This window comes from Rattus rattus, chromosome 6 (genome assembly GCF_011064425.1).
Source record: "Rattus rattus isolate New Zealand chromosome 6, Rrattus_CSIRO_v1, whole genome shotgun sequence".
In the NCBI taxonomy this organism is placed as follows: Eukaryota; Metazoa; Chordata; class Mammalia; order Rodentia; family Muridae; genus Rattus; species Rattus rattus.
In genome coordinates this window covers 49,041,619-49,055,586 of record NC_046159.1, presented here as the reverse complement: position 1 = coordinate 49,055,586, position 13,968 = coordinate 49,041,619, and the positions used below count along the sequence as shown (strand labels likewise).

Below are 13,968 nucleotides of genomic sequence, written 5' to 3'. Positions count from 1 at the left end.
TGACAAAAAAAAATCTCTTGGCACTAAAATATAATACAACTTTTCAAATGGAATTGCCAACAAGTGTATCTGGACCCTTCCTGACTTATATTTCCATAGCTAGAGAAGCAGTGAACTTACAGTGACTCCTGAAAGGACATGATCCTGCTCTTGTAGAGTCTGACAGAACCTGCCTCCACATTCCGAAAAACAAAATAACAACAAAATCATTCTCATGAGTTAGTCAGGGGCCGTTAGAACAGATTCAAGTTTCCATGTCACTGCATCACAAAGGCATAAAACACTGGAAAGTTATTTGTCCTGAAAAATAGAGGGCTGGAGAGAGACTTCAGTGCTTAAGAACACCCACATGGTGGCTCTCCACCATCTCTAACTCAGGGATCTGATGCCCTCTTCTGGCCTCCTTGGGCATTGCACACACATGGTGCACGGACATACAGCACACAATTAAAATAAGTAAATCTTAAAAATGATATGACATCAAATAGTTTCTATTTATGTTATTCTTTTTCTTACTAGCATGTGGATTTAGCACTGTGCTCGTCTGGTTTGTAGAAGCTAAGCTTTGCAGAGGTTTGACGCGTGTTGCATTAGACGCAGAAGCCTAGAGAAGGTGTACTTTGAAAAGTAATGTTTTCATTAGACTGCAGCGAGCTAAGTTTCAAATGTTCAGAAGCAATGCTTTGTAATTTACGTTGTTATGTCCCTCAAAGTTCCAGTTTCTAATGACTTCATTCACGTGCACAGCGTGTATTTTCCCCACAGAGTCTGAAGCAAGAGCATTGGCTAAAGAGAGGCAGAAAAAGGACAATCACAACTTGAGTAAGTTTCCTTAATTTATATCCATGGCATTAGACATTACAGTCAGTGTTCTTCATGCAGCAACAGGGTGACTGCAGTAATTACACAGGAAAGTCAATTTCCTTAGTTTTTAAAGGTGCAAATATATATATATATATATATATATGTATTTGTATATACATTTCCAAGAACATACATACATATATTTACATATATATGTTTGCTCTGTACATATATTTGCACAGAGATACCGAGAAAGGAGAGAGTATACATACATATGTGTTCGTATGTGTACAGAGAGGACAGAGACAAAGTTTCCTTTTTGAAGAACTACTTTTGTTTGTTTGTGGTAGTAGGTGTGTGTTTGTGTGTGTGTGTGTGTGTGTGTGTGTGTGTGTGTGTGAGAGAGAGAGAGAGAGAGAGAGAGAGAGAGACAGAGAGAGACAGAGACAGAGAGAGACATAGACAGAGAAGCAGAGGCAGAGAGACAGAGAGACAGAGGCAGAGAGACAGAGACAGAGGTCTTGATCCCCAACTACCCAATTATAAGCACTGCTCCTTGGAACTTATTAGCAAAAGGGGATTTGGAGATCACCTTTTCCAATGAGATTTCAAGGTTATAAAAAGAAAACAAAAGAAAAGGAGAAAAACACCGAGAAAGTTATCGTGGGTGAAGTAGCCCTCCAAATTTATGATATTTGTCTGTCACTCTAAAACATTAGAATGTTTTTATCTGTGGAATTTACTCTTCACAAACCCTTGAAACTTTTTCCTGGGAAAACTGTATGTTTAAGATACACATTTAAGAGGGACTGACTACCCAGTAAAAATAAAGATTGGGTTCAGAGGCGCAGGGAGTAGCATGGGCATCCTTCTCTTACGCTGTTTCTTACATTGGAATTTGAGAATGAGAGTCCTGTGTGGAAACTGTGCTCTGGATTTAAGAGAGAGGAGAAGAGCCTGGCTCTGTTCTAACAGCCAGATACAAGCATCGTTAGTTTTCAGTAACTGTTGTTTTCCCGGCCTTTCCTAGGAAGCGAGGTGCACAGAAAGAGTGAAGAGTGTCACTTTGTGTGCTTTAACACCCGTGCCATGGTGTCCATATTCTGTCCCTGATCGCCCTTTCTTTATCTATTTTTACTTGGACAGTGTGTGCTAACTAAGCACTTGATGTTAATTTCTTAAATACTATCGCATAGTTTTTATTCTACGTCGTAATTCAATTCCCAGGCACTTCAGCACTGTGTTTTTGTATTGTTGCCAGTTTTCTCAGATCCATTGTCCTGGGAACATTATATTGACCCCTCTGTGCTGAGTACTGAGAAATGTTGGTGAGGGCTTCACGCCCTAGGTGCTCACATCAGCACCACCCCTCCACCTTCCCTTCCCATGTGAGAAGCTTTCCTCAGTTTTAAACTAAAGATCTGAGCTTGCAGCCTAAAATTTTCCCAGGTCCCAAATAATTTTACTTAAAGACAGTCTTTCTTTTAAAACTCCCTAGAAATAAAATAATAATGTAGTATCAAAGCGTCACCTAACTGAGACATCTGAAATGAAGTTGGATCCTGGCATCCATGATCCTGTGCTCAGGTCCCCAGCAGAGCCCTCATTCGAGGTTGTCAGTAAACTGCAGATGGGCTCAGCTCTCAGTTGGAGAGCTGTAAATACAGTCAAGTCCAGCTCCTGGGACACAACGCTCAGGGTCCTGTTGACCTTGACTCAGCCTTCCCTTCTTCCTAGGACTTAGCTTGTGAAAATGCTTGTTGAAATGTGCAAGCGAATGCCTTAGTGTATTTAGTTATTCTCTCTGCCGTTACAAGTTGTCAAGTTCCAGCATAATAAGAGCAAACTGGGCAAATGGGTTTTCTCCTGGTAGGCATGTTCAAGTCAGCTGTCAGATGCCTCACACTAACTACTGAGAGGACCAAGGAGGATAACTATAGATATTATAATAATCCCCTTTATGAAAGGGAAAACACTAGAGGGATTTGTGAGTTCACTGGCCAAGATCTAGAAACCAGCTTGTCTGTGACAATCGCCCCAGACATGTAGATGCTGGTAATGCTAAGAGTTCTTTTGATCTTAGCTTTAGACACTTTCGGGTGTGGTTTTTTTAAAGTTTTATAAAGTCATATCACTTTTATAATAAGTGTTTGAAGAGGCAAATCCTATCCAATAGGTAGCTGTGGCATCTCTCAATGTTGAGAGCGAGAGAACCCCGAGGCGTGCAGGTGAGCGAGAGGAAGCGGTGCCCAATGTTTTAGCAGAGGCTCTCATTACGCTAACTGCTGGGTCATTTGGTTGCCTGGGATGCGAGGCGGAATAATACGTGTTAGATTCGGAGTTCTGTGAGGAGACATGGAGCCCAGGGGATATGGTAACATTACAGGCATGGGGGTCATGGGGCATTTTGAATAGGATGACCTGGAACTCATATAGGAAACAAGAGGGGATGGCTCCTTAGGGGTCTGGAGAAGGAGTGTTCTAGGGAGAGGGGATAGTAGAGGAAGATGGCCTTGGATGTGGGACTAACAGCCTCAGGGGGGACAAAGCAGAAGAGCACAGGTCCATTGCCAGAGAAGACGCTGTCACACTGGAAGGGGGGAGTAAAGGGTGATATGGGCAGGGCAGGGCCACCAGGTCCTTCTTGTAGGACACCTCAAGGACTTGACTTTGCCTCAGATAAAATGGAGGGTTCCGGTTGACATGACCTCACTTGGGACTTACAGAGTGCCTCCCCCTGGTCAAATGGTAGAGGTGCAGTGGTCTTGTGGGACTCAAGAGGGACCAGTTACGAGGGTTATGATGACCCAGACAGGGGGTGGTGTTCCACTGCAGGAAACAGGAGACTTGCTAGAGCACGGAGTCAGGAAATATTTTAACGACAGGATGTATTAGATGACAGACGAGGAAGATGGGAGGAAGAATGGTCTGGGGCCGATTTCAGGGTTCTGGCCTAGACATTTGAAAGGATGTCGATACTAATGAGGTAAGTTACCATTTAGCCTGAGGTACGGCGAAGCTGAGCTGAAAATTATAAGATCTAAAATTCCCTTCATCAGCACCACTGACTGTCATGTAGCATCTCTGTGTACGTTTCTTATATTTCTAGAACTCTAATAATAGGAATTAGCATTATATAGATATATATTTGTGTATATATATGTGTAAATATATTTATATATATGTAAATATATTTATATTTAATCATTGGAATCATTACTCAGGTAAGACAAGTAGTAACTTGTGTTGGGAAAATTATGAAGAACACTAGTTCTACACATGCAAAATATTAGGGGGCAGATATAAATAAAATATTAGGGCCCTTAACATAAACCCATTTTATTAGACCTTACCTTATTTGGGGTTTATTTGTTAAATTAGGTAAATTGAAAACACTTACTATCTTATTAGGTCGTCATCCCCTGAGAGTGATAGTCATGGCGGGTATAGACTACAGGATGAGGATGCTTGCAGGATGCATGGTCTAGATGTGTGTTGTCCAGCATGGTAACTACATGCCATTTAATGCCTAGAGCATCTGAATTGTGGTTGGTTCGGATTGGGCTGTGCTGACCTGGGAGCTGGGCCAGGGAAACACTTGCCTAGCATGTGCAAAGCCCTGGGACCGATCCCTGGCCTTACACACAAAAATATGCTGAGCTGTAAAATATTTTGATTTTGAAAGCTTAGTGTGAAGAAAAGAATGTGCACCTTCTAATTTAATTTTTTTATATTCATTACCCGTTAAAATGATAATGGCTTATAGAAAATGGGTTCAATGGAATATTAAAGTTAATTTAATACCTTTCCTTTTACTAGTTTAACATGGCCACTAAGGAATCTAAAGTTACATGTGTAACTTGTATATTTATTTTTGTCAGTCCTGGGCTAGGAGAGGTTTTAACATATCTTTAAGTGGTAAAGAAAAACCAAACAAGAGTGACATCTCGTGACTGGAAAAATGGCGTAAAATTCAGATTTCAGCATCAAAAGCACTTCTGCTACCGTGCACGAGCAGGCGTGCGCTGTCCAAGTTCTGTTAAATTGTTGTTGCTATTTTTTTTAATTGTGTCATTACAGATCTGTGCAGATTTTGTGAGCACAAGTTTGTTTTCTCTTTAGTAAAACAAGCACAATACAGACAGTTTTGATGTGTAGCTGAGTACCCTGCCCCAGTTTCAGGGCTGTTACGGAATTTAGTGGGAAATTGCATACCTAAGAGCTTTATAAATGAGGGTACTCCAAAGGCAGATCCTCCCTTCTTAAAGTTCATTACCCTCCAGGAGAAAAAGGGAAGAGAAATGGAGGGTGAAGTCGGCTCAAGTTTACATTGTCCCAGCTGGCGAAGTCAGTGTGCACATGCCTTTAATGAGATGTGCTGAACTTGTGTGCGCCGTGGTCACTAATGGCCCTTTCCCATGCTCTTTTCTTGAAGTTGAACGGAGAAGAAGATTTAACATAAATGACCGCATTAAGGAACTAGGTACTTTGATTCCCAAGTCAAACGATCCGTGAGTACGATTGCATGTTAATCTGCATCATATATTTTCACACCTTTCCGTTTTCTCATATGTTGCAAAATATGCTCTTAGAGAAATTAAAGAACTCTCTCTCCCCCTCACCCTTTGCTTCCTTTTTCTAAGCATTTCCTCTGCTTAATTTCACCGAACTAAAAATTTCAAGAGAAATGTACTGAATTGTACGAGTTGAGATAGTTAGCTTTGAATGTGAGGAGTAGGGTTTATGGGAATCTGAGAACTCGGCAGAAAATTTTGAGCTTGGGGCTTGAGGTGGGCTTCCGTGGTCACACATACAAGACCCCAATAGCTGCCAAGGCAAGATGTGTGGCGTGTATGAACCTCACCTGTGTAACATCTCTAGACAGGCATTGATGAGCAGATGCTGGAAATGTCGAGTCCAATGATACTGGAAAGGCAGGAGGTCAATACTTTTTATGAAAACTTGCATATTCTTTGTGTGTTTTACCAATCTAGGGGGGTGGAAAGCAATGGTTAATCCTCTTACAAACTACAAGTCAGCTAATCTCTGTTTCAATTTTTGGTCTTCTCTGCCTCCTCTCTTGGAGATAACAGCTAACAGATAATTTTCAAGTCTTTCCTACCACGAGTTATCTGCCACGTCAGCAAGCTGGTCAACAAATACACAATTTTTATCCATTAGAAATTGGCTCATTTGAGGTAAAGAGCTGGAGGATGTATATATTTTAATGGCCCCCACAGGCATTCTATGAAATTAGCCTTTGAATATGACCTTTTAGCTATCTAATAAAAAGTAAAGACGCAATCAAGCATTATTCATTCAAGGCTTATTAAATTCACGACTCACATTATTGTCGGGGAATTTGTAGCAAAATAAAATAAAACCGTTACCTATTGTGAGGTGGTTTTGATGAATGTGCAGCCATTTCTGTCTCTAATACTTCTGGTTTCCCAGGCTTCAAGGAGAGGCATTTTCAAGCTGGAGACATCCGGGTTCTCCATTGTGCTGCACAGATTTATCCTCCTAAAGGCGGTGACCTTCATTTCCTACAGTCAGTCTTGCATGAGAGTTGAAATTGAATTCCCAATTCCTCTTCTTTATCAGCTTTCCCCGTTTTTAGCATATCCTTTTTAAACCGCAGCGTGCAGATCTCTTCAGTAACAGATTATGAAATTATGGGGCTCTAGTGTAAGCTTGGATTTACGTGTCTCCTTCATTGTAGTGGAATGCTTCCGTGTTTACAGCAGGAGCTGACAGGGAGTTTGCATGGTGGACATTGTCTTAAGATAATGCACTAGGGGTTTCCTATACTAGGTATTTGGAGTGTGCCTTGGAACTGAAAGAGAGACGCACTTTACCTGGTTAGTGCCCCAGCTCCTTCCCTAGAGTGAGTGTACTTTAGTTGACTTTTATATTTGAGGAACATATATATTCCTTGTCCATGAAAAAAAGATTCCTCTAAATTATCCAAAACACATTTTATCAAGAAACATAATTTATCGCATCTCAAGTAGGCATACCCTTAGATACCTGAGAGAAATATGTTTTGAGAATTGAGTGGCCAATAGCTCGCCTTGAGAAGCCCAGCTCCGGCTTCTCTCTTTGGTGGCCTATATGAGGCATGGTTCCTTACAGTTGTGTTTCTGGCCGGCTGCTGCAGCTTTTGTTACTTTTAGTTTTTAGCCTTGAGAATTGGTCCCAGTGCTCACTCTGAGTGTCTTGGGACACCTCCCTGGGCTGCCATTTTTGGTACTTAGACACTGGGGACCCACCTCAGGACCTTCTCTGGGGTCTATAGCTAGTTTTCTCCTGGGAGAATATCTGTTTTGCTCTTAAGCCAACCCATATGAGGATCAGTGACCAGATGGCTCATTTAAATGGCCTGCCCCTTACCTATTCCATATGACACTTCTGATCAGCTCTTAGTCGCTGTAGGTGGTGGGGTTGATGGTTCTATTTATATCAGAGAGATTTTTATTTTACCACCATAGTTGTCATCACTGTTAATGATCGTCTACTAAAGGGACCGGAAAGATTGCTTCCATAAAATATAGTTCATTCTACATTATTCGTTCTGGGGTACTCAAGGTTTTTAGTGTAACTTTGCCCTTGTTTTCTTTTCATTGCTGTGATTAAAATATTGACAAAAATCATCTTGGGAAGGAAGGGTTTTACTTGGCTTTCCTGCTCCAATCACAGTCCATCACTGAAAGCCCTCAAGGCAGGAACCCGAAAGCAGGAACTGAAGCAGAGGCATACAGAAATGCTGACTTGCTCACACGAAGCTTGCTCAGTCTACTGTCTTATATATCCCAGGACCAACTTCCCAGGGGTGTCATAGGCCATCTAATCTGGGCCCACCTACCACCATCATTAATCAAGAAAATGTCCCCACAGATGTGTTTACAGACCAGTCTGAGGGAGGCATTTTCTGAATTGATGTTTCCTCTTCGCAGATGACGCTAGCTTATGTTAGACCAGCTTTTATCCACACTTGGCACATTGGGGCCACAATGATAAGGCTGTCACACCGTCGGCAGGTGTTGAGATTGGAAATCTAGGGCAGAATCTTGCTAGGTTTCCAACCATGTATGTTGCAGTTCCTGTGTTAAAAGCTTAGCATAGTATTTGCTCCAGTATTGATTGGTGTTCTCAAGTTCATATAAAGCATCCCCTTTGATTCAATGACTCATTTACAAGGCTGCTCAAAAGCACGTGGTGACATCATTTCACAGATGAGGAAATGGATACAGAGAGAGGTTAGATGATGCCCATGATTCTTCATGACGGAAATCCAAGATGATGTTTTCACACCATAGACAAGTGGTGGGGTCTCACAAGACTTTGGTTCTTTGACTAAGTCTTTATGGTCCCAGGTATATACCACTCTTCAAGACAGTTTATAAATGAGATATGGTAATCCGCACACATAAGTTAAATAATTGATTTCACCTAATGAGTGGTCTGTGATCTAGACTGAGTTGTACGGTACTGGCTTCAACATCTGTACAATGTCTCCACCTTATGAAAGGTGTTTATCTGGGGAAAGTAAAATGGTATATACCAAGTCAGTGGGCAGTGGCCAGTGTGGGGTGAGCACTTAGTGGGGTGAGCCATTACTTATTTGCAATCGCCTTCCCAACTAGACATCAAGTTTGGAATTTTCTTTGAACTCCCAGTTGCTGAAAGGGTCCATTGTCTTATCTCATCACAGGGACATGCGGTGGAACAAGGGAACCATCCTCAAGGCTTCCGTGGACTACATCCGAAAGTTGCAACGGGAACAGCAGCGAGCTAAGGACCTTGAAAACCGGCAGAAGAAGCTGGAGCATGCTAACCGGCATCTGCTGCTCAGAGTGCAGGTATCTGCCCTGGGCCATGTGAACCGATTTTAGAACAAGAGGAAGAGCAATGGTGTAAGCCCTACGGGAGCTGGAGAGGACCTTCCTGTTTGTCAGACCCATGATTATGAATTTACCTACTGGTAAAACATTATTGGCAATTTCAAACTAATGTTGATGGCCTACTGGCAGCCACACTTGGGCGTGTGCAGATTGGTAAATCTGAGTTACCTGTGGGCCCTTTGCCTGGAGGCCGAGACGCAGGTCACTGGCTTTTTGCAGCAGCCCTCTGAGTGATAGCCTGTCGGGTGTCTCCTCCCCTACAGTGTTGTCACTTTCGTTGGGTACTTTTCATCTTACCCTGACCCCCAGTCATCATAAGAGGCTTCCTATGGCCGAGAAGGTCCCAAAGTGCTGTGTGGGTTTCACAGAAGCCTCACCCACAGACGTTAGTACTCCTGGCCGGGTGCTCAGGGTGAATGAATCCACACTCGCGTTCTCCTTGAGGGTGTGCATCATGGTCATTGAACACCCGTCTTCCCAGCGCTGCTTAGTACTTCACATCCGCACAAGTCAAACAACACACTTGCTGTGGCTGTACTGGTCCTCAGCCATGGGTCAGGAGAAGGTGGTCCTCCTCTAGGCCTGGGCTTTAGAACCCAGGAGGTTAAACAGAGGCTAGATGTAAATTAAACCTCTTCCTTTCCCCTCCTACTCCCCCCTCCTTTGATCTGTTATTTGTCTTATGTTACATTTCTTCTATAAAAAGGCCCTAGGTATTTAATACCTGGGACTTAGTGTATCCATTTGTAAGGTAGCTTATGTTATTCCCTTATTAAACTATTAAAATATAGCTAGTTTTTCTAAGGAGAAGCTAAGTTGTGTCTTATTGTTGAGGTTCCAAACTCACAGATTCATTTTAAATATGAATGTTGTGGAATATGGGCTTTGAGGATTCCAAGACAATGCCCCCCTTGGCTTTCTTCTGTTGACCGTGAGGCTGGCTGTACCACTTTTCTGTGTTATAGGAAAAAGTCATTAATTAGGCAAGCTCTACAGTGCCATAAGCCTCGTAGCTCTCCATAAGGTTAACAGCTCGTTTAGAAACCGAAGTAACTATTTTAATTTGTTGATAAGCACTTCTAGTTAGACAACAAAGGGGTTTTCAGGGCGATGTTTGCATCTTCCCTAGTTAATTTATTTGCTTATTTTGTTTTGAAAAGACACACTGCACTGCTACCCTTCATGTTGGTGGAGTTACAAGAGCCTGTGTTTTCAGCCAAGGCCCGGGGCTTTTCCTTCATTTCAGTCTCAGTGGTGCATGCAGAAATCTTCATGGAAGAAAGAACAGGAAGCCTTATTATCAGAGGAATTGTTTTATTAAATGGCCCGGGGCTTCAGCAAGATGCCTGGAGAGGGTTGTTTCTGGAACTGTCTGAAGGAGCAGGCAGACACACATATGGCATCGTATGCTGCTGTGTCTCTGAGTTCATACTGCTTCCAGAGTAGGAACTCACAGACCCAACCACTGGAACACAGACCAGCCATGATTTCCCTACGCCTATCGGCCAGGTTGAGAGGTTATGTCATACAAAGTGCTTTTCCTATCTGATGAATCCAAAGGATATACGTCTTGTCTATATTTTATTTTAATATGTTGTTTTATCACAAACATTGTTGAGCTTTAACATACAGAAGGAGAACTGGGTATCAGTAGAGAATCCCTGAGGTTTGCTCTAGGAATATGAGGGATTCATCAGAAGTGCGTGTGGGGGACGGGGGATGACACAGTTATTAAGGAATCTTGAAATGAGGAGCCCTGAGAAGTCACAGACTTACAGGGTGTGTCAGTCAGCTAACGCCACTGTGACAGAAGGCCACTGAGCAACTGAGGTTAGATAGCAGAAATCTGCTTTCTCACCGGTTTGATGGCTGTCAGTTTAAGATCAGCTCTGTCAGTGGGATTGGCTTCATCTTGACCCTCACTGAATCTCCAAAGATCCTGTCGGCCGCTGCTTTACTCTCTGCTCAGTTACTGGAGATGGACTTCGGTCCATGGATCTAGGAGCACAGTTTAGCCAGTAGTAAGAAAGCACACATGGTGAGAAAGTGTCCATGTTCTAGGTGAGAACGTCCTTGCTGAATTAAAAGGTGACAGTCTCCCTTTGTCAGGGAGAGGTGGGTCCCCGAGCTCCGACTGTGTGTGTGGAACCTGGAGAACGATGACCTCCACCCCCTAAACTTTACTCCCTGACACCATTGGTGTCTTAGTAACTTTTTCATCCCATCCAGAACCCAGAAGAAATACCTACTGTTTTGGACAAACCCAAAAAGCATATTGAGTATTTATGTCTTAACAGCTTCCGAATGCCTTAAAGAAAATGTACACCCCTGGAAAATAAGCATTTTGTCTGATTTTTAGGATCCCAACCCTTATAAGGTAGTTACTAATGTACAGTGCTGTTAGACACTGCACAGTTTATAGAAACCTTGGCATTGGATTAGATGAACCTCCCTTACCTGCCATTCCATGCCAGCGCTCATGAGGGCCTCGCCACTCTAGTGTCTGCAGAAACCCGTTTTGTAGTGCTGTGAGGCAACCAAAAGGTGTGCATGGACACGGTCACCATGAAAGTGGGGGCTAAAAAGTGTGTAGCACACTCATGCAGAAACTGGGGGCAGAACTGTGTGTAACACACTTGCCCTGAACCTGGGGACTGAAAACCATGTAGCACAGCCTCACTGGAAATGGGGATGGAAATGTGTGTGGCCTACTCATTCTAAGTCAGGGGACCGTCTGGGGCTTGACAGCTGTTGAGAAATCACCATTTCCCTTGAAATCTTAAAGTATCTCCTGAGCAGGTTATATACCATCACACTACATGTTTCTCAGCATTGTATTTCTGTTAGCTCCCACTTTATATTTTTATTCGCATACATGCCTTGTACAAAAAGATGGGCTTCCCTGTGACATTTTCACACACATGTATCCTAGCCTTTGCTCACATATCTACCATCCCCCACTACTGTCTTTTCTCACCCAGTTTCCTTCCATTGGCCCTCTTTATCCTTCCCTGTGGTGTCCTCATCCACCTTCATGTCTTACACATACATACAAGCTTTTTAAAAATCCAGATTCCGTATGTGAGAGAGAACAGTAGTTGCCAGGGTCAAGTTTATTTTATTTCACTCGGTGACCTCCAGTTGCACTTATTTTCCTGCAAATGATTTCAGTGTTTCTTTGGCCCTGAATACAGCTCTTTTGTGTAGGTGTATCATGTTTCCTTATTCGCTCAGCTGTTGACCGGCATCCAGGTTGACTGTATCCTGGCCATTGTGAACAGCACAACCACACACAGATATGGACAAACGAGCATCTCTGCATTTGCTGACATAGGGCCCTTCAAGAAAGTACCCAGGGGTAGACGGGGAGCCATGGGATAATTCCGTTTCTAATCCTTTGAAGAACCGCCACACTGGCTGCTTACTAGCTGCACCAGTTCACCCTCCCCCAGCAGTGTGGTGAGGCTCCCTGTCTCCCCACAGCACCTTTGCCAGCGTGTGCTGCAGGCGGTTTTTGTCTTGTTTTGTTTTTTGATGATGGCCAATCTGACCAGGGTGCTTATCCTTGTCTTAATCATTAATATCTGTAAGAGTGTTTCCATTTATAATTTATAATAAAACACATACCATCTAAAAGGGTATTTCCTATACGACTAATGCCACCTGCTTTTGGGAAATGCAGAATTTACTTTTCAAAAGTAGCAAGCTTTGGTTTGACAATTTATAGTTGTTCCCAGGTCTGACGTTTAAAACTAGAAAGTAGACTTCAATCTTTAAAGCAGTCTCAGATTCACAGTACGGTAGAATACAAGCACTAGAGAGCTCCACTTGTCCCCTTACATGCAGCTTCCCCACCCCCACCCCCATCATCAAAGTGGGCACCGCCGTGGCCCCCTTGTTAGAACCGGCTTCTCCTTATCCTCCAGAATCTTAGGTAGAAACACTCACGGAGATATATATTCCATGGATTTGGGTAACCGCACCTAACACTGTGGTTAATGGTGGCAGTCACACAGCTTACTTATCTGTCTGACTTTGACTTTATCCTAGGAACTCGAGATGCAGGCTAGAGCACATGGGCTTTCTCTTATCCCATCCACGGGTCTCTGCTCGCCTGATTTGGTGAATCGGATCATCAAGCAAGAACCAGTTCTTGAGAACTGCAGCCAGGAACTTGTACAGCACCAGGCAGACCTGACATGCACAACGACTCTGGATCTCACGGACGGTACCATCTCCTTTACCAACAACCTCGGCACCATGCCTGAGAGCAGCCCGGCCTACAGCATCCCCAGGAAGATGGCCTCCAACTTGGAAGACATCCTGATGGACGATGCCCTCTCACCTGTCGGCGTCACCGACCCACTGCTGTCATCAGTGTCCCCAGGAGCTTCGAAAACAAGCAGCCGGAGGAGCAGTATGAGCGCAGAAGAAACGGAGCATGCGTGTTAGCGAGCTTGCCTTGTTCTGCCTCGGCACGGACTCCTCCCTCTCTTCTTCTTCAGTAGACTTCATAATTTACCTGAAGAGCTTTTCTTGATAATTTTCCTTTAATATGAATTTTTCGTGCTTTACCAGTAGCCCAGGATATATTTTATTTTTAGAATTTTGTGAGCCAGACTTGTATATTCTATTTTACAACTACAAAGGCCTCCTAAGTATTGTACCTTCAGCGTGCAGTATCTGTGAACTGATTTCTCGAAGCGTGAGCTTTCTGAGCAAGGGGATTTTTGCTTCAGAGAAGTAAGTGTCTGTCCGTTTTCATTCAGGGGAAAACTTCGTGTGAGCTCTGTCTGTCTGTGACCTCCTTTGAAATTAACATGTAAAGTTTAATTACACGAATGTAAAGCAACCAAAAGAAGAAAACAAAGAAGATGATGATGATTATAGAAGAAGAAGAAGAAGAAGAAGAAGAAGAAGAAGAAGAAGAAGAAGAAGAAGAAGAAGAAGAAGAAGAAGAAGAAGAAGAAGAAGAAGAAGGAGAAGAAGAAGAAGAAGAAGAAGAAGAAGAAGGTGGAAAAGACATCCAAGCCTTTCTCACTTTATAAATGTGTCGATTCCCTGGTACTGCCTTAAAGACACAGTGCTCTCTCAGCATTACCGCGTCTTTGTACTGAAAACTGCTTCAAAGCAGAATATATTACAAACAGACAAATCTAGCAGTCATTTTCATGAGGATTGTCTAACTAGAAATTGTAACTTATGCTAACCCAAACTGAAAGAAGTTATTAGACCAAGGCATGAAGCATAGGACCTGACC

At 43.0% G+C, this 13,968-nt stretch overlaps 1 protein-coding gene across 4 annotated transcripts in view; it reads left to right on the top strand.

The window, feature by feature from the left end:
- Mitf (melanocyte inducing transcription factor) overlaps window positions 1–13,612 on the top strand; it is a 202,275-nt gene extending 188,663 nt beyond the window's left edge. For 2 of the 4 annotated variants that reach the window (XM_032906035.1, XM_032906034.1), the window contains exons 7-10: window positions 766–822; window positions 5,240–5,315; window positions 8,519–8,666; window positions 12,759–13,612. In XM_032906035.1, coding sequence (XP_032761926.1) covers window positions 766–822; window positions 5,240–5,315; window positions 8,519–8,666; window positions 12,759–13,160 — 683 coding nt within the window. In that variant the 3' untranslated portion in view covers window positions 13,161–13,612. Of the gene's footprint in view, window positions 1–747; window positions 823–5,239; window positions 5,316–8,518; window positions 8,667–12,758 lie in introns of all 4 variants that reach the window. The other 2 variants (XM_032906033.1, XM_032906032.1) reach the window with 1 other exon arrangement.
- The last annotated feature ends 356 nt before the right edge of the window (window positions 13,613–13,968 follow it).